Source organism: Mustela lutreola, chromosome 3, assembly GCF_030435805.1.
Source record: "Mustela lutreola isolate mMusLut2 chromosome 3, mMusLut2.pri, whole genome shotgun sequence".
Classification (NCBI taxonomy): Eukaryota; Metazoa; Chordata; class Mammalia; order Carnivora; family Mustelidae; genus Mustela; species Mustela lutreola.
Window position 1 is genome coordinate 99280034 of NC_081292.1, and position 18991 is coordinate 99299024.

Here is an 18991-nt window from a genome sequence, read left to right on the forward strand (position 1 = left end):
AAGATCCTCTCACCCACCCTGGAAGGTAGGGATTTACTATCCACAATTTTGAAATGGGAAAATAAAGACCAAAGTGGTTATGTCCCAAGATCCTATACCCTGTTGGTGATCAAATCAGAATTCAAAAGGGAAGGCCTGTGTGCTCGGAGCCATAGCTCTGACACCAGCCAGCCTCTTGCGTTCTCTAAAGGCATCTCCTGCACTCACTAACCTAAGTGAGTACCCTACAAGCCTGAAAAATTCCATCCCTATCCTCTGCTGATGTTTGTAAACAGGTGATTATCCCAGAAGGTGTGAGCATCCATAGGCTGCTCTTCTATTCCACACTGGCTGAGGAATGGGTTCAAGGCAGCTGAGCGCATGTCCAGCCCTGGGTCATCTTGCCTCTTGCCACTTTCCCCCAGAGCTCTCAGAGTGAGAGAGCTCAATCCCTCAACTCACCTGTTCAGTCTGCACCTCTAAGAGAAGGTAGCCTCCCAGCCAAACAGAGCTGGACCTCCCCCCATGGACAGGCCTTCTGTCTGGTCTGGCCCCATTCATCACAGCCCACTCCTCCGGCTGTCACTCTGGCAGGTCTTCTCTGCTTCTTTTGTATGCAGTTGTTTTGGCAGTCAGAGCCATCCCCATCCTGCCTCCCTCCCACCCACCTCCCACTTGGCTCGACTGGGGAGGTGGAGCTTGGCAATCTGCAGATGGCCACCCCTCTGATAGTGCCTTGGAGCCTACTGCTCACCTGGGGAATCTCCGTTGGGGGCAGGGGAGGTAGAGAGTACCCTTGGTTCATCCCAGATGAATGGGTCCCTGTGGCCACTTGAGATTGGTCAGGGACTTTGGGTCTGGGGATGGTATACCTTGGGCAAAAGTCTAACACTCTCTTAGGTTCCTGTTCCCCTCCTCCTGCTTAGACACATCTTCCTCAAAATGGTGCCCCAACCTCCGTGGTACCCTCCCTTAGTACCCTTGGGCACCCTCAGCGGAGGTAATAATAATAATACCAACCACTTCCTGGGCACCTACGGTGTCAGGCACAAGCTGTTCTTCCTAGAACTGGTGGTCCTGCACGGGCCTAGGCTGCTCAGCGCCCTGCCTGCGGAGAGCCAGTAAGTGCCGGTGAGGAGGCCGTGCATCAGGCGGTCTGCCTCCCTGGAAGAGGCTGGTCCGCGGGAGCCTCCGATGCCGCACCTCTCCTTCCCTGAGTTTGGGGAGGCCACACTCTCGGTCTCCTGGTCCGCACGACGGAAAGCTGTGGGTGGTCAAGTGCCCCCACCCACCCGATGCCCAGCAGTTGGCCCAGGGCGCAGCGGAGCACTCCGGCTCTCCCCACCCGCGGCCAGAAGCTGACCGGCACCCACCACTGGGCCGCGGACGCTTCCTCTCACCTTGAAGAAGCTCCGGAGGAAGTGCACGACGCTGAGCATGGTGGCCCGCGGGGCGCTGCTCCGAGGCGCGCAAAGCCAGGGCGCCGAAGTCAGCCGGCAGGACAGAGAACCTGGTTGCCCAGCCGGCACTCCCGGAATGCCAGCCAGCGCCCCGCCCTGGCGCCCGCCGCGGGCCGCCGACACGCCCCGCCTCCCACGCAGGGCCACTCCGGGCACTTGCGGGTCTCAGGGGACGCGCCGGGGTGCCCGCCCTGCTCGCTCTGGGTGTGGGTCACCCGCAGAACTGGAGACTCGGGGCCATCCGGGGACCCGGGCCAGGGACCAGGGAACACCCCCTCAAACACCCCCTTCCCCGCCCCCCCACACCTTCCCGCACCCCCTTCCCCGCCACACACACACACACACACACACACACACACAACCTTCCCGCGAAGTTCCTGCTGGGATTGGGAGCTAGGAGAGTTTTCTAAGAAAGGACAAGTGAATCCGCGCCTTGGACATCTGCACTTACAAAACACAGGCGCGCATAGCGCTGGGTCCCTGGGCCTATCCACCAGGCCCTCATCAGACGACTTTGTCTCTGCCCCTACTCCGGAGAAGGGGCGGCCTCTCTTCCTGCCTGAGAGCTTTGCTTTTCAATGTTTGAGAATTTAATGAGCGTTTGCCCAACGATCTCATTTACCACGTGAGGAAACTGGGCTCCACAGAGGCTCAGCAACATGTCTGAGCTCACACATCTGGTGGGCAGTAAGTATGGTAGAATCTCTGAGACCTAATTCTTGGTCCAAAACTGCACTCTTGCTCCTCTCCCTAGGGTTCCAGGTATGCTCCTGTAGGTAGAAGGTAAGTGGAGAATCATCCCTTAAATAGGGCAGAGCTGCTATCTGGAGCTGCTAAAGGGCAAGGAGAAGTCCTGGCTGTTTTCTCTGTGGGGTTTAGGGACTGGAGGCCTATCTGGGAGACACACTCCCACTGGCCACTAAGACCACAATATTGTTATGAACCAACTAAAATGTTTTAATTTTAATTGCTTTAAAAAAAAAAAAAATAAAAATAAAAAAAAAATAAAAAAAAAAATAAAATAAAAACAAAAGAAAGGACCTGAGTAAAATAATAATGTTAACAATATCCAGCCTGGATTAGATTCATCTTTATACACAGTTGTGAAAAATAAATGTTAAATATATAAATGGGGACCCAGGAAAGAGAAATGCCAAGGGCCCAATGGGTGTCATACTGCAGTCCTGCTGCAGGCCTATCATGTCTGGTATCCAGAGACCTATGGATGCTTGTAGCATCTAACCAGACTGGCTTTGCATATCCCTGCCCATGCTTACACCCCTCCCCAGTTCCTGGCCCTTTAGAATGCTATTCCTGATCAGCAGCTCATATCTAGTATTGCCTGGTGGAGTGGTTCCCGCACCCCCATCCCCACACCCAACCTACCTCTACTTCTTCCCAGACCCTCAGAGCAGCTAGACCAGAGCAGAAAGCCTGAATGCTCAGAGTTTGTGGGGTCTGGAAGCAGAGGAGAAGGCCATGAGATCATTTGAAAGTTTTGGTCCCCAACCCAACTCTCCATTACCCAGGGTCCATGCTTGGTTTTGCTTGCCTGTCCCTGAGGCTCATGGTGGTATGAGGAAAGGCATGGGATTTGCAGACATGTATGAAGGGCGTGGGATTTGGATGCCTGGCTGTGCTCTGCACAAACAGTATGATCTTGGTCTCCCTTATAAACTGGTTTCTTTCTTTCTTTCTTTCTTTCTTTTTTTAAAATTTATTTATTTGAAAGAGAGAGAAAGAGAGAGAGTGCTCATGAGTGGGAAAAGGGGCAGAGGAAGAGAGAAAATCCTCAAGTAGACTCCTAGATGAGCACAGAGCCTGACTCAGAGCTCAATCCCAGGACCCCAAGATCATGATCTGAACCAAAATCAGACTGGTCTACTTAGCCAACTGAACCACCCAGGCGCTCTTATAAACCTGTTTTTTTTAATCTGGGAGAGGAAGACTTGCTTGATGGGGCTTCTATGGAGATTACAGAGAAATTAAAGCTCATGGATACTCAGAAAATGTTAATTCCCTGTTTTTGAAGCCTTCAGGTGCTATGGTGGGGGCTGGGGGGTAGTCCAGTAAAAATACACAAACACCTAGCCACAGATCCCAGCATTATCTGGACGACTTCTCTGACCAGCAAAGGAAGCCCTGGATCACAGTTTCTCAGACTTGAACAGGCATCAGAACCACCTGAAGGGTGGTACACAGGCTTCTAAGCCAACCCCAGAGTTTCCAGATAGTAGTCTAGGGTGAAGCCCAAGTATTTACATTTTAACAAGTTCCCAAGTGACACTGCTGCTACTGATTGGGACTGCCATTCAGAGAACCCTTGGACCAGGAACTGGTGGTTGGGCAGCCTCAAAATGTAGCAGAGATACAGACCCCAGATCAGATAACAGCCATCCTACATTTAACAAGCTTCCATTTACAAGCACCTAAGGTGTCTCAGCCCTGGATTAGGTCCTTGCCATATCTTCTTCCATTTAATCTGTCAGCAGTCTTGAGGAAAATGGCAATACTGGATGCTCAAGGGGATGTAAGTTAAATGTAATCTTATGTCTGAGTTTTCCTTCTCAGGAACATGACTTTGAGAGAATTTGATTGTATTGTGGAATTAAAGAGTGTGTGTTCCCAATTAGCACAGTGTTTAAATTCTGTGATCCCAATTTTGAATCTGTCACATACAGCACTGAAGCAGGTTCAGCAAGTCAGGGGGTGAGTCAAGTGGTCAGAGACAAAACATTGCACCAGATACAAAGAGGCACTGGGACAATGGGAACAGCATGGGCTTTGGCACAGACAGGGCCCAGGAGTGCCCTGTGCTTCCCTCACCAATGACTGTCCTTCATTTGCTTTACAGCTCAGTCCCAAGTCCCCAAGTACACATATAGTTGGGCCTGTACCACCAACCAGGAGCTGGGTCAAAAAAGACAACTGGCCCCTACCATCAACCTTGCAGGATGGGGTTTCTGGAAGACTGTGGAGTAGGTCACAAGTCCACAGACAGGTAGAGGGATGCTGACTCAGGGAAGAGGCAGAAACCGGAGAAGCAGCCACTGCAGTTGGCAGCCACAGCCAAGACTCTGCAAAGAGAAACCACCCCTTTGGAGTGTTCAGTACTGAGTCCTCTCCCTCAACATGCTTCAGCCCCAGACACTTCTACTTTGTTCCTAACCATTGGCCTGCCTCAGTCTCTGCCAGTGGCCCTTCTGTTCCTGGACCTGGATCAGCTTCCAAGATGTGAAGCCCAGGATTGCTGGAGTCTCCAGTTATGTGCCTGCTGTGGGGCATTGAAGCAGGGAGAGGATGAGCCTTCAGCTTTCTTGGTAAGATGCTGGCCTGCATGCACTGCTGTCACCAAATGGGCGACAAATCATAGACATACTAGGAACAGAACTTAAAAGAGCTCCTCAGGCTGGAAAGCCAAGCTGATATCAAATGGTGCTGTTCTCTAGGGTGAATGTGAAGTGCTGAACAAAGACCAAATGAACCCCAATATAAGGGCAGTTCTACAGAGAGCTGGTTCAGATGACCAAGGAGACATAGCTGCTGGTGGTCAGCCATCAGACAGATGTGGCAACATTGGTGTCCCCTCTTGGATGGTCCAGGAAGCTGTGCCCAAGAGAGGGGCTTTCCTGCCCTTACAACCTTGGCTCAGTCACGCCCAACTCTGTAAGTCAGATTTTCATGGGATCTTGGGACAACCTGACATATTTCCCTCAGGGACTTCCAAACTGAACTGGGATCCTGAAATACTGGTTTGTGGGAAGCACAGAAAGGAATTAGGGAAGGCCCAGGGGGAGCCCACTCTGCTTTCCTCCAAGGGCTATCAGGAGAAGTAGGCAGATGACTCTGCTGAGTGCTTAGAACTAGTATAGGATTCAGGATGGACCCTGAACTTTGTGACAGTGGCAGATGTCGGACAGTTGGCTGAGAGCATAGAGTCAAGCAGAGGCTGATAACACTTCTGAGGAGTTCAGAAAAGCACCTAGGAGAGTCCTGAGCCTCCAAGGTTCTAGGATAACTGTCTGTGCAAGGAAAAGGGCAATGAGGACCTCAGGCTGAGCCACTTGCAAAGGATTCATCCTGCCACCCACCATTCCTATCACTTTCTCCCTTTCTCCAGGTGCCGTACCTACAGGGAGAGGTTCCTCTGTTCTAGGCAGCTCACACACCTGACCTCATCACATCTTTTGGAGGTGAGTGAACATCAGCACCCCTCACTGGTGAGGAAGCAGTGCACCTATGACTTGGGTGCTCAAACTGTCTTACCCTGTGCCACTCTCCTATTGGCACACTCCCTCTCCTCATTTCCCCATCCTCTTTTTGGACCTTCTTTTATGTGGCTGTCTCTCTAACACCCCTGCCTGTCCCCTCATCTCTTTCTCCACACCTGTCCCCCTGCCAGGAGAGGCAGGCCCTGCAGATGCACTGCCTGGGTGGCCCAGGAGAGCAATTTAGAACAATAATCAACAAAAGATGGACATGCTCTTTGGCTGTGCATGGAAAACTTTCATACAGAACATGTACAAAAGCATAGAGGGAAGATTTACCCCTATTTCTATCTTATTACCTGAGAAAACTGAGGTTCCAAGAGGTAAAGAATCTTGGATGATGGTCCCTAGGGAGGCAGCAGAAGGAACCTGGTGGTCAGGGACAGGTGAAGGCAGAATGGAGTGTGGGGTGTGGCTAAGATCTGATGACCAAGCAGAGCAGGAGTGAGCCTTGTGATCTGAGGTCTCTGTGAAGCTGTGCAGAAGGGACCCTGAAACGAGCTAGGGAATCAGTGAGGAAGAGCTCCTGTGCTGGATGGAGTGTCCATGAGCTCTCTGCTGGACCTTGGCCTGCATTTCTTCTGAAGACAGCAGAACCAGGAGGAACATTGTATGAGGATTCCCATGAGAGTGTTGGTCTCTGAGGGAGTGACCCCTGCAGGATTTCTTACCTATTGTCCTCCCACAGTGAAAGAAGACCAGAGAGAGCCCAGGTCAAGTGGGACATCCCAGGGGTCAGCAGAATTGCAATTAGAAACCATCAGCTCTGTTGCCTCTTCCTGAGGACACAGACCTAGAGAAGATGGAGGCAGGATTGGTGCCCAGAGGCCAGGCCTCTGCCCAGTGTTCTCTATGGCCCACCTTCCTGTGGGGATGACTAGAAATGGGCCCCACCTTAGCCAGTTGATTTTCTTCTGCTTGGACTGAGAAGCCAAGCTGACACCACTTCTCTGGATACTGGTGTCTTCTGACCACCCCACAGGGACCCAGTTGCAGTGCACCTTACTGTGCTCTCCTGTCTCCCCACCGCATTTGCATGTGGGCTGGATTTGTCTTGTTCTGTATAAGGACGATGGAGGTTCTAGGCTAGGGTAAGGGAAAGAGGCAACAGTGCATATGTAGTCCCACTTAGTCCTGAAGTCAGTGAGGGAGACCAGATTTTTTTTTTTTCAGTCAACACTTGTAGGGGAATGCCAACCCCTTCCAAAGTGGCTGTGAAGGGCATGACTGTGGCTAGCATGCAGCCGAAGGCAAAGCTATGAGTCCCCTCCCTTATGGTGGGGAGATTTGAGTGGCAGGAGATCCTGTCCAGATTACCATGTGGTACCTGTGTGCAGATGCTGAAAATAGAAAGAAAAGTGGAGAATGAGGTGGGGGTCTAGGTGTGGAGATAGAGCAAGAGGGCCTGGGAGGCCACAGGGAAGGCGGTGACAAGCCAGTGAGTTAGGTGCAGAAGAAAGCAGACTTTTAATCACTTTGGAGGCCTTGCAGGAGAGAGATGGCCCATAGAGCAGAGCTGAGGCAGAGCAGGTGGCTGGGAACAGTGGGACTGGGGTGCATTTTGGAGGCTCATCCAACAGGAAGTGTTGCTAAATTGGCCGTAGGGCTTTAGGGAAGGGAGGATACTGACTTTTTTGCCTGATAAAGTAGAGGAATGATAGTGCTATTCAGTGAGATGAGAGGACCCCTGGGGAAGATACCTTGTGGGTGGGCATGGAGGACAATTATTCAGTCTTGTACATGTGAAGTTTGGGGTGGTACTCAGAGGGCATTAGAGCAGGGTGCCTGCCCACAGTCTGGGCAGGTGGAGAATTGGGGAGCAGGGATCATCCAGGCTGGGTGGCAGGATAGGACACCTAAGTTGAAGGTGTCCTGTGAGTTCTCATCTGTATCCAGGCCCAGTAGAGAGAAGAGAGAGAGAGAATGACACAACCTTAGCCTCAGAGTCCTCTGGTCCCCACTTGGCCAACACTGGCCCTTGTCCTCTTACTTCATGCTGCTTCCTCACCTCTGGCCATGTCTTTCTCTACTCACAGAATGTCCTTGCCCCACATCCTCCTGACTCCCCTCACTGTCATGTGCCATGCAAATCCCTTCTCAGTGTCCGGGCTTGATTGCTCAACTCCTGGGAAGTAGCCCGTCTGCCTTGGTCCATAGGTGCCTGGGTGCCCTCACTCAGAGCTGACCCACTGCCTCTAGCAGTGTGGGTATCCTGAGTGCAAAGTGGGATTGAGTCATGTACACACTGAGCCACAGAACCCCATAGCAGGTTTGCTGCCTGGGGGAGCAACCAAGGCTGCAGGACTGGTAGAAGCTGATATCAGTCAGGAAGCACTTTTTTCTCCTAGAATTAGCAATCTTGCCTTTAATGAGGCCTTAACCCTGCTACCTGTTGAGACCTCAGTGCTCATAGGTCCTCAGAAATCCTGTTGAGACAAAGTAGATGCCTCTGTGGGCGAAGGGAAGGCAGGTGCCCAGAAAGAAGAAGGGGTCACATTAGAGAAACACTGGAAACTCATTCCTATACAAGAATTTCATACACAAATAGCTGTACAAGTCCCCAATCTGATGAGTCCTGCACAGAGGTCTGGAGCAGCTGCACCATCCAACTCCCAGGCAAATTTCTGCATGGCCTTACCCTCATCTCCCAATAGCTGTGTGCTAATTCCAGACCCCCCACTGCACCAATCATCATCTGACACCCCTCCCCCCAGTCAGTGGAACTATAAGGACAGATGTCTGCCTTTGGAGGGTTCCCAAGTTGAGTAGGAAGGCAAGCACCACATCAGGCCTGGCCTGTCTTCCTAGAGGAGTCAACTCACACCCACGCAGACTCTCAGTGAGACACAGACATATGCAGTGTGCACCTGGGAGCAGGACACACATGCCTCTCCCAAGCCCCTGGTATGCACACTTGGCATTTCCTGGTCTCTAATAACTGACCACTCTGTTTCCATCCTTTTCAGATCTGAATGGAATTTCCCAGCATCCCTGTTTGGAAGGTAGCTTGGAAGCACTGCCCTTGGGGACTTCTCCTCTCCATCCTATGGGTAGTCACCCTTCTGTCACAGAGGGCACTAGCATTTCAAACTCAATTCTTTTGAGGGAAGTAGCACAGCCTAGTCCCCAGTTCTGTCTTTCCAGTGGAGGGACTGAGGACTTAGGGGCCCTCAGGTAGAAGAACACTTCAGGAAGGACCATCAACTGTGTTCTTCCCAACATAGACATGTCATTGGTTCCCCAGGAAAAGCTGGGCCTCAGCCCTATAGCAGGATCAGACCATGCTTCCTACAGGGCTCAGAAGTGGAACACTGGAGAAACCCCCCAGGTATAGACCACAGCTCTGGTTCTTTTGCAGAATGCTCACTAGATGCTACTCCCTCCCATAACCTCCTCACCCCCTACAAGAGCCAGGACAGGGCTGACTATAACATGGGCAAAGCTGTGTTGGAGATCATTTTGAGCCTAGAGAAATGGAAGATTGGGCACTACTATGACCGTCTCAGTGCACTAACAAACTCTGCTCCCAAATCTGAAAAAACCTCAAGTGAGCCTCTGTTCAGCTCCCTGAGGTCATGCATGACTCATGAAACATGTTCTGAGCAGGGCAAAGAAGTGTCCACAAAGTCTCTGGCCAATACCATGGATGGTTTATTACAAAGTGAAAGAGAAGAAAAAGAAGTGTAAAGGAAGGAAGGAAGGAAGGAAGGAAGGACCAGCAGAGTCTTTATTAGAGAACAATGGAAACCTTCTTCTGTCTTTGCTCTTGGAACCCTCAAGCTGGGAGCAGGGTGGGTATGTTTCACAGAGTTTCAGGACCTCCTTTGAACTCTGGGTCCTGCATGCAGCCCCTACCTGTACAGTGCCCCCCTCCATCCCTAGGGAAGCCATTGGAGGTCAGGACCATGGAGGAGGGGCCACAAGATAACTGGTCCAAGCCCTGAGTGGGGAGAGTCTCAGAACACTTGCCTACTTTGCCCCAGAAAGGCTCTGGGGGCTGAGCTGGGATATGAAAAGAATACTGTGCCTCTTCATAGCACACCGTCCTGTGAAAGATAGAACGTGGGGAGATGAAGTTTACCGAAACCTGTAGAGGGTCAGGACTCTGACCTACAGCTCTTCCTTTTTGCCTTCATGTCCTCCTGCCTTGTACTTCAAGCACCCCTCATATGCTGAGATGAATTCTGTCCTTGTATGGGACTATCCTCTGTTTGTCCCCATCCAAATTCCCTCAGCTCTGGAGCAGGAGTGGTGTGCTGCTGATAAAGCAAGCTTGTATCAGAGCTGGGCACCACTCTTCTCAGTGGGAGGGCACAGCTAACTTTTAGCAATGAGGCAGGACTACAGCAGAGGGTGGACCAAGTGAAGATGGTGTAGGAGAAGGAACATGCCTTTGAACTGAAAGACCCGCGGATCCCCTTACCCAAGAATCCAACACTGCCACTGGATGCAATCAGCAAGAGGTTCTTTATTGTTACGCAGGCGCCTGCGGGTGGTCAGCAGCTCCTGCTAGCTGAGCACACCTGGCTGGGGTGGTGCAGGATTTTTATAGACAGGTACAAACAAGTCCCGGATGGGACGGGGCCGATTGGCTGACAATTTGAACATTTGAAAAAAGGCATACTTGGTGTTAGCGGATTGGCTTTGGAAGACCCCCTCGCAAGAAGAGAGAGGCGGGAAGGGGAAACAAAGAGGAGAAGCTTGACCCCATCACTCAGCAGAAAGGCATCCTGTCTACGTGACCATGCAGCCCCCTGTCTACGTGACCTACATGACCATGCCCCGGCTATTAGGAGAGGGTATCTTGTTCAAACAGGAGTCAAGTGTCCTTCAGAACCAAGGTATGCAGGTAACAAGGAGCCAGTGACTTCAGATTCTGAAGCAGACCGTGATTGAGGATGGCCTATGTGGGGTTCCTCAGGTGTGGGGTTCCTTAGGTGTATGGATAAGTTGCCCACTTTGGATGCTGTGTCTGAGGTAGCCTGGGGACCTGCACAGAACAGCTGGAAGCATGGGCTCTGGGCCCAGCCAGAGGCAAGTTACTTGATTCTTCTGTACCTCTTTTCCTTCTATGTAAAATGGGGCAGCCATTGCATCTGTCCCACTGGACTACTATTAGCCTGACTGAGCAAGCATGTGTGGACACGTCAGCCAGAGCCTCAGTCCACTGATCTGAGACCTCCTTCCCCTCCCAGGTCCTGGCGGGGGAGGCGGGGAGTATTTGTGAAGAAAGATGGAATTGCTTTGATACCCAAACTGTTGGCAGCAGTCATTTCTGGGGCTAGGTTTTTCTTTTAAATAGTTTGCGTGGGGGGCACCTGGATGGCTCAGTGGGTTAAAGCCTCTGCCTTCGGCTCAGGTTATGATTCCAGGGTCCTGGGATTGAGCCCCACATCGGGCTCTCTGCTCAACAGGGAGCCTACTTTCCTTCCCTTCTCTTTCTGCCTGCCTCTCTGCCTACTTTTGATCTCTGTCTGTCAAATAAATAAATAAAATCTTTCAAAAAAATAGTATGCATGGTTTGAATTCATTTGATTATTACAGCTCTAATGACAAAGGACATTAATAAGAGGAAGTGGGGCCTTTTGTGTGCAAAGCAGGCACTTGCCTACCAACTCAGCTCACTGGGCCAAGACCCATCTTACCTTGGCTCTCCTCCACTTCTTTCTCCCCACAGAGAACTGCCCAGCTGAGTCCTGTCAACCCCTTGAACTATGAGAGATAATGACAAAAGGTTGTGTGAAGCCCCTAAATTTGGGATGCTTCCTGCCTCTTCTTTTTGAAGTGAGGCCCAGAGTCAATACACAAAGTAGGAAACAGCATCCAGCACCTGGCACATGCAGCCACTGGCACATACAGCCACTGGTCAACATCAGCTCCCAAGTTACTGAATCTGCTCCTATTAGCGAGCTGTGACTTACCATCACCAAGTGGCATGACGCTCCAGGAAGGGGTGACATGCACTTGTGGCCCATGTGCTCTGGTATATCATGTAGGTTGTGGCTCAAGAACAGGGGATATGGGGTTGGAGCATCTCACGGTGGCATCATGGGGAGCGGCCTATGTGGGGCTCTGGAGACCTTGAAGAACCAGAGGGAGGGGCATGCTCAGGGCCACCGGCAAGTGCAGGACAATGGCAGCAAGGGAAGTAGACCCTATCTGGGAACAGCCGGACCCCTGGAGACAATAGGAAGCCTATCAGATACCTGGCCTCCTGGAAGAGGTAGAAAAGCAGCTGAAAGGAGAGCAGTAGGCAGGGCCCTGTTGCTTACAAGCCTACTTGCGGCTTAGCTGGGCTAGCATGGGGGCCAAGCTGGGCTGGGCTGGAATGTGCTGGACTCCCGTCGCCGGGGTGATGCTGCCACTGCCTGGCCTCAAACAGAGAGCCCAGAATGAGCTTTTGTGTGCAGAAGAAGGGGATGTGTGTTCCCAGACCTGATGGGGAGAAAGGAATGGAAGGAGGAGATGACTGCAGGAAAGAAAGGGGGCCATAAAACATGGCAAAGATGCCCACCTAGAACCCTCACTAGGCAACAAGAAGCTTTTATTCTAGGCCCAGAAGGCCAGGGGACTGCATGCTTTGAATAAGGGCCTGGCTAGGGGCTTTGGGGGCCTGAGAGAAGCTCCCCATTCAAAAGGAGAAGGCTCAGCCTGTGCCTATCTGGATGTGGCAGGGCAGTGGGCACGTTTGCAGTTTGAGCAGTGCTGTTCCCATGGTAGAGCCTTCTCCCTCCTACATGAAGCGACCCAGCTTTAGTTGGAGGAAGCATAAATCAGAGCCAGAAGCCTAACTTTTCTGAGTGTAGCTTCATGTCCCATAGTACGTCTGCCCAGGCTGTGAATTCTGTCTCCTGACCTGGCCATGAGGGGAACATCAGTCATATGGAGGCGACCCTGGGGATACTCTGCCTCTGTGCCTGCCCCTGGCCTCATAACACATTTGTTATGGGGAAGGCTGCCCAGGGTGGGTGAAGCCCCTCCTAACAGGTGCATAGGGCGAGACCAGGTATTCCTTTAAGAAAGGCCCTGGGGGGGCGCCTGGGTGGCTCAGTGGGTTAAGCCACTGCCTTCGGCTCAGGTCATGATCTTAGGGTCCTGGGATCGAGTCCCGCATCGGGCTCTCTGCTTGGCAGGGAGCCTGCTTCCTCCTCTCTCTCTCTCTGCCTCTCTGCCTACTTGTGATCTCTCTCTGTCAAATTAAAAAAAAAAAAGGGGGAGGAGTCAAGATGGCGGAGAAGTAGCAAGCTGAGACTGCTTCAGCTAGCCGGAGATCAGCTAGATAGCTTATCTAAAGATTGCAAACACCTGAAAATCCATCGGCAGATCGAAGAGAAGAAGAACAGCAATTCTGGAAACAGAAAAACAACCACTTTCTGAAAGGTAGGACCGGCGGAGAAGTGAATCCAAAGCGACGGGAGGATAGACCCCGGGGGGAGGGGCCGGCTCCCGGCAAGCAGCGGAGCAACCGTGCACAAAATCAGGACTTTTAAAAGTCTGTTCCGCTGAGGGACATCGCTCCAGAGGCTAAACCGGGGCGAAACCCACGCGGGGTCAGCGTGGCCTCAGGTCCCGCAGGGTCACAGAAGGATGGGGGGTGTCTGAGTGTCGCAGAGCTTGCGGGTATTGGAACGGGAAAGCCGGCTACAGAGACAGAGCCGACAGTAAGCTCGCAGCTCGGTGTTACCTTGAACCGGTCGCAGGCTCGGTGAGCTCGGAGCGCGGCCGGAGGTCAGGCAGACGGGAGTAACTGGGCGCTGTTCTCTGAGGGCGCACTGAGGAGTGGGGCCCTGGGCTCTCGGCTCCTCCGGGCCGGAGACCAGGAGGCCGCCATTTGTATTCCCGTCCTCCGGAACTCTACGGAAAGCGCTCAGGTAACAAAAGCTCCTGAAAGCAAACCCAAGCGGATTACTCACCCCGGCCCCGGGTAAGGGCGGTGTAATTCCGCCTGGGGCAAAGACACTTGAGAATCACTACACCAGGCCCCTCCCCCAGAAGATCAACAAGAAATCCAGCCGAGACCAAGTTCACCTACCAAGGAGTGCGGTTTCAATACCAAGGAGAGCAGCAGAATTCCAGAGGAGGAGAAAGCCAAACACGGAACTCATGGCTTTTTTCCTGGGATTTTTTTTAGTCTTGCAGTTAATTTGACTTTTTCTTTTTCATTTTTTTTTTTTTCTCGCCTTCGGGTAAAATTTTTTTTTAACTGTTACCTTTTTCTTTTTTAACGATTTTTTACTAGTTTATCTAATATATATATTTTTTCTTTTTTACATTTTTCTTAGGTGTTTTCTTTTTTTAAAAATTCTTTTCTTTTCTTTTCTTTTTTTTTTTCCTTTTCTTTTTGTTTTTTTTTTTTTTTTCTTTCTTCCTTTTTGAACCTCTTTTTATCCCCTTTCTCCCCACTCACGATTTTGGATCTCTTCTAATTTGGTTAAAGCATATTTTCCTGGGGTTTTTGCCACCCTTTTAGTATTTTACTTGCCCCTTCATTTACTCTTATCTGGACAAAATGACAAGACATAAAAATTCAACACAAAAAAAAGAACAAGAGGCAGTACCGAAGGCTAGGGACCTAATCAATACAGACATCGGTAATATGTCAGATCTAGAGTTCAGAATGACAATTCTCAAGGTTCTAGCCGGGCTTGAAAAAGGCATGGAAGATATTAGAGAAACGCTCTCGAGAGATATAAAAGCCCTTTCTGGAGAAATAAAAGAACTAAAATCTAACCAAGGTGAAATCAAAAAAGCTATTAATGAGGTGCAATCAAAAATGGAGGCTCTAACTGCTAGGATAAATGAGGCAGAAGAAAGAATTAGTGATATAGAAGACCAAATGACAGAGAATAAAGAAGCTGAGCAAAAGAGGGACAAACAGCTACTGGACCACGAGGGGAGAATTCGAGAGATAAGTGACACCATAAGATGAAACAACATTAGAATAATTGGGATTCCAGAAGAAGAAGAAAGTGAGAGGGGAGCAGAAGGTATACTGGAGAGAATTATTGGGGAGAATTTCCCCAATATGGCAAAGGGAACGAGCATCAAAATTCAGGAGGTTCAGAGAACGCCCCTCAAAATCAATAAGAATAGGCCCACACCCCGTCACCTAATAGTAAAATTTACAAGTCTCAATGACAAAGAGAAAATCCTGAAAGCAGCCCGGGAAAAGAAGTCTGTAACATACAATGGTAAAAATATTAGATTGGCAGCTGACTTATCCACAGAGACCTGGCAGGCCAGAAAGAGCTGGCATGATATTTTCAGAGCACTAAACGAGAAAAACATGCAGCCAAGAATACTATATCCAGCTAGGCTATCATTGAAAATAGAAGGAGAGATTAAAAGCTTCCAGGACAAACAACAACTGAAAGAATTTGCAAATACCAAACCAGCTCTACAGGAAATCTTGAAAGGGGTCCTCTAAGCAAAGAGAGAGCCTACAAGTGGTAGATCAGAAAGGAACAGAGACCATATACAGTAACAGTCACCTTACAGGCAATACAATGGCACTAAATTCATATCTCTCAATAGTTACCCTGAATGTGAATGGGCTAAATGCCCCTGTCAAAAGACACAGGGTATCAGAATGGATAAAAAAACAAAGCCCATCTATATGTTGCCTCCAAGAAACACATTTTAAGCCCGAAGACACCTCCAGATTTAAAGTGAGGGGGTGGAAAAGAATTTACCATGCTAATGGACATCAGAAGAAAGCAGGAGTGGCAATCCTTATATCAGATCAATTAGATTTTAAGCCAAAGACTATAATAAGAGATGAGGAAGGACACTATATCATACTCAAAGGGTCTGTCCAACAAGAAGATTTAACAATTTTAAATATCTATGCCCCCAATGTGGGAGCAGCCAACTATATAAACCAATTAATAACAAAATCAAAGAAACACATCAACAATAATACAATAATAGTAGGGGACTTTAACACTCCCCTCACTGAAATGGACAGGTCATCCAAGCAAAAGATCAGCAAGGAAATAAAGGCCTTAAACGACACACTGGACCAGATGGACATCACAGATATATTCAGAACATTTCATCCCAAAGCAACAGAATACACATTCTTCTCTAGTGCACATGGAACATTCTCCAGAATAGATCACATCCTCGGTCCTAAATCAGGACTCAACTGGTATCAAAAGATTGGGATCATTCCCTGCATATTTTCAGACCACAATGCTCTAAAGCTAGAACTCAACCACAAAAGGAAGTTTGGAAAGAACCCAAATACATGGAGACTAAACAGTATCCTTCTAAAGAATGAATGGGTCAACCGGGAAATTAAAGAAGAATTGAAAAAAATCATGGAAACAAATGATAATGAAAATACAACGGTTCAAAATCTATGGGACACAACAAAGGCAGTCCTGAGAGGAAAATATATAGCGGTACAAGCCTTTCTCAAGAAACAAGAAAGGTCTCAGGTACACAACCTAACCCTACACCTAAAGGAGCTGGAGAAAGAACAAGAAAGAAACCCTAAGCCCAGCAGGAGAAGAGAAATCATAAAGATCAGAGCAGAAATCAATGAAATAGAAACCAAAAAAAAAATAGAACAAATCAACGAAAGTAGGAGCTGGTTCTTTGAAAGAATTAATAAAATTGATAAACCCCTGGCCAGACTTATCAAAAAGAAAAGAGAAAGGACCCAAATAAATAAAATCATGAATGAAAGAGGAGAGATCACAACTAACACCAAAGAAATACAAACTATTATAAGAACATACTATGAGCAACTCTACGGCAATAAATTTGACAATCTGGAAGAAATGGATGCATTCCTAGAAACATATAAACTACCACAAATGAGCCAGGAAGAAATAGAAAGCCTGAACAGACCCATAGCCAGTAAAGAGATTGAAACAGTCATTAAAAATCTCCAAACAAACAAAAGCCCAGGGCCAGACGGCTTCCCGGGGGAATTCTACCAAACATTTAAAGAAGAACTAATTCCTATTCTCCTGAAACTGTTCCAAAAAATAGAAATGGAAGGAAAACTTCCAAACTCATTTTATGAGGCCAGCATCACCTTGATCCCAAAACCAGACAAGGATCCCACCAAAAAAGAGAGCTATAGACCGATATCCTTGATGAACACAGATGCGAAAATACTCAACAAAATACTAGCCAATAGGATTCAACAGTACATTAAAAGGATTATTCACCACGACCAAGTGGGATTTATTCCAGGGCTGCAAGGTTGGTTCAACATCCGCAAATCAGTCAATGTGATACAACACATCAATAAAAGAAAGAACAAGAACCATATGATACTCTCAATAGATGCTGAAAAAGCATTTGACAAAGTACAACATCCCTTCCTGATCAAAACTCTTCAAAGTGTAGGGATAGAGGGCGCATACATCAATATCATCAAAGCCATCTATGAAAAACCCACCGCAAATATCATTCTCAATGGAGAAAAACTGAAAGCTTTTCCGCTAAGGTCAGGAACACGGCAGGGATGTCCATTATCACCACTGCTATTCAACATCGTACTAGAGGTCCTAGCCTCAGCAATCAGACAACAAAAGGAAATTAAAGGCATCCAAATCGGCAAAGAAGAAGTCAAATTATCACTCTTCGCAGATGATATGATACTATATGTGGAAAACCCAAAAGACTCCACTCCAAAACTGCTAGAACTTATACAGGAATTCAGTAAAGTGTCAGGATATAAAATCAATGCACAGAAATCAGTTGCATTTCTCTACACCAACAGCAAGACAGAAGAAAGGGAAATTAAGGAGTCAATCCCATTTACAATTGCACCCAAAACCATAAGATACCTAGGAATAAACCTAACCAAAGAGACACAGAATCTATACTCAGAAAACTATAAAGTAGTCATGAAAGAAATTGAGGAAGACACAGAGAAATGGAACAATGTGCCATGCTCCTGGATTGGAAGAATAAATATTGTGAAAATGTCTATGCTACCTAAAGCAATTTACACATTTAATGCAATTCCTATCAAAGTACCATCCATCTTTTTCAAAGAAATGGAACAAATAATGCTAAAATTTATATGGAACCAGAAAAGACCTCGAATAGCCAAAGGGATATTGAAAAAGAAAGCCAACGTTGGTGGCATCACAATTCCGGACTTCAGGCTCTATTACAAAGCTGTCATCATCAAGACAGCATGGTACTGGCACAAAAACAGACACATAGATCAATGGAACAGAATAGAGAGCCCAGAAATAGACCCTCAAATCTATGGTCAACTAATCTACTCGACAAAGCAGGAAAGAATGTCCAATGGAAAAAAGACAGCCTTTTCAATAAATGGTGCTGGGAAAATTGGACAGCCACATGCAGAAAAATGAAATTGGACCATTTCCTTACACCACACACAAAAATAGACTCAAAATGGATGAAGGACCTCAATGTACGAAAGGAATCCATCAAAATCCTTGAGGAGAACACGGGCAGCAACCTCTTCGACCTCTGCCGCAGCAACATCTTCCTAGGAACAACGCAAAAGGCAAGGGAAGCAAGGGAAAAAATGAACTACTGGGATTTCATCAAGATCAAAAGCTTTTGCACAGCAAAGGAAACAGTTAACAAAATCAAAAGACAACTGACAGAATGGGAGAAGATATTTGCAAACGACATATCAGATAAAGGACTAGTGTCCAGAATCTATAAAGAACTTAGCAAACTCAACACCCAAATAACAAATAATCCAATCAAGAAATGGGCAGAGGACATGAACAGACATTTCTGCAAAGAAGACATCCAGATGGCGAACAGACACATGAAAAAGTGCTCCATATCACTCGGCATCAGGGAAATACAAATCAAAACCACAATGAGATATCACCTCACACCAGTCAGAATGGCTAAAATCAACAAGTCAGGAAATGACAGATGCTGGCGAGGATGCGGAGAAAGGGGAACCCTCCTACACTGTTGGTGGGAATGCAAGCTGGTGCAGCCACTCTGGAAAACAGCATGGAGGTTCCTCAAAATGTTGAAAATAGAACTGCCCTATGACCCAGCAATTGCACTATTGGGTATTTACCCTAAAGATACAAATGTAGTGATCCAAAGGAGCACATGCACCCGAATGTTTATAGCAGCAATGTCCACAATAGCCAAACTATGGAAAGAACCTAGATGTCCATCAACAGATGAATGGATCAAGAAGATGTGGTATATATACACAATGGAATACTATGCAGCCATCAAAAGAAATGAAATCTTGCCATTTGCAACAACATGGATGGAACTAGAGTGTATCATGCTTAGCGAAATAAGTCA

At 48.3% G+C, this 18991-nt stretch overlaps 1 protein-coding gene across 1 annotated transcript in view; it reads right to left on the bottom strand.

Moving 5' to 3' along the window:
• Positions 1-1552, bottom strand: part of LOC131826886 (uncharacterized) — a 166614-nt gene extending 165062 nt beyond the window's left edge. The window contains 1 exon segment of the mRNA XM_059166544.1: positions 1380-1552. Within this exon segment, the coding sequence (XP_059022527.1) occupies positions 1380-1418 (39 nt within the window). The 5' untranslated portion in view covers positions 1419-1552.
• Positions 1553-18991: the final 17439 nt, after the last annotated feature.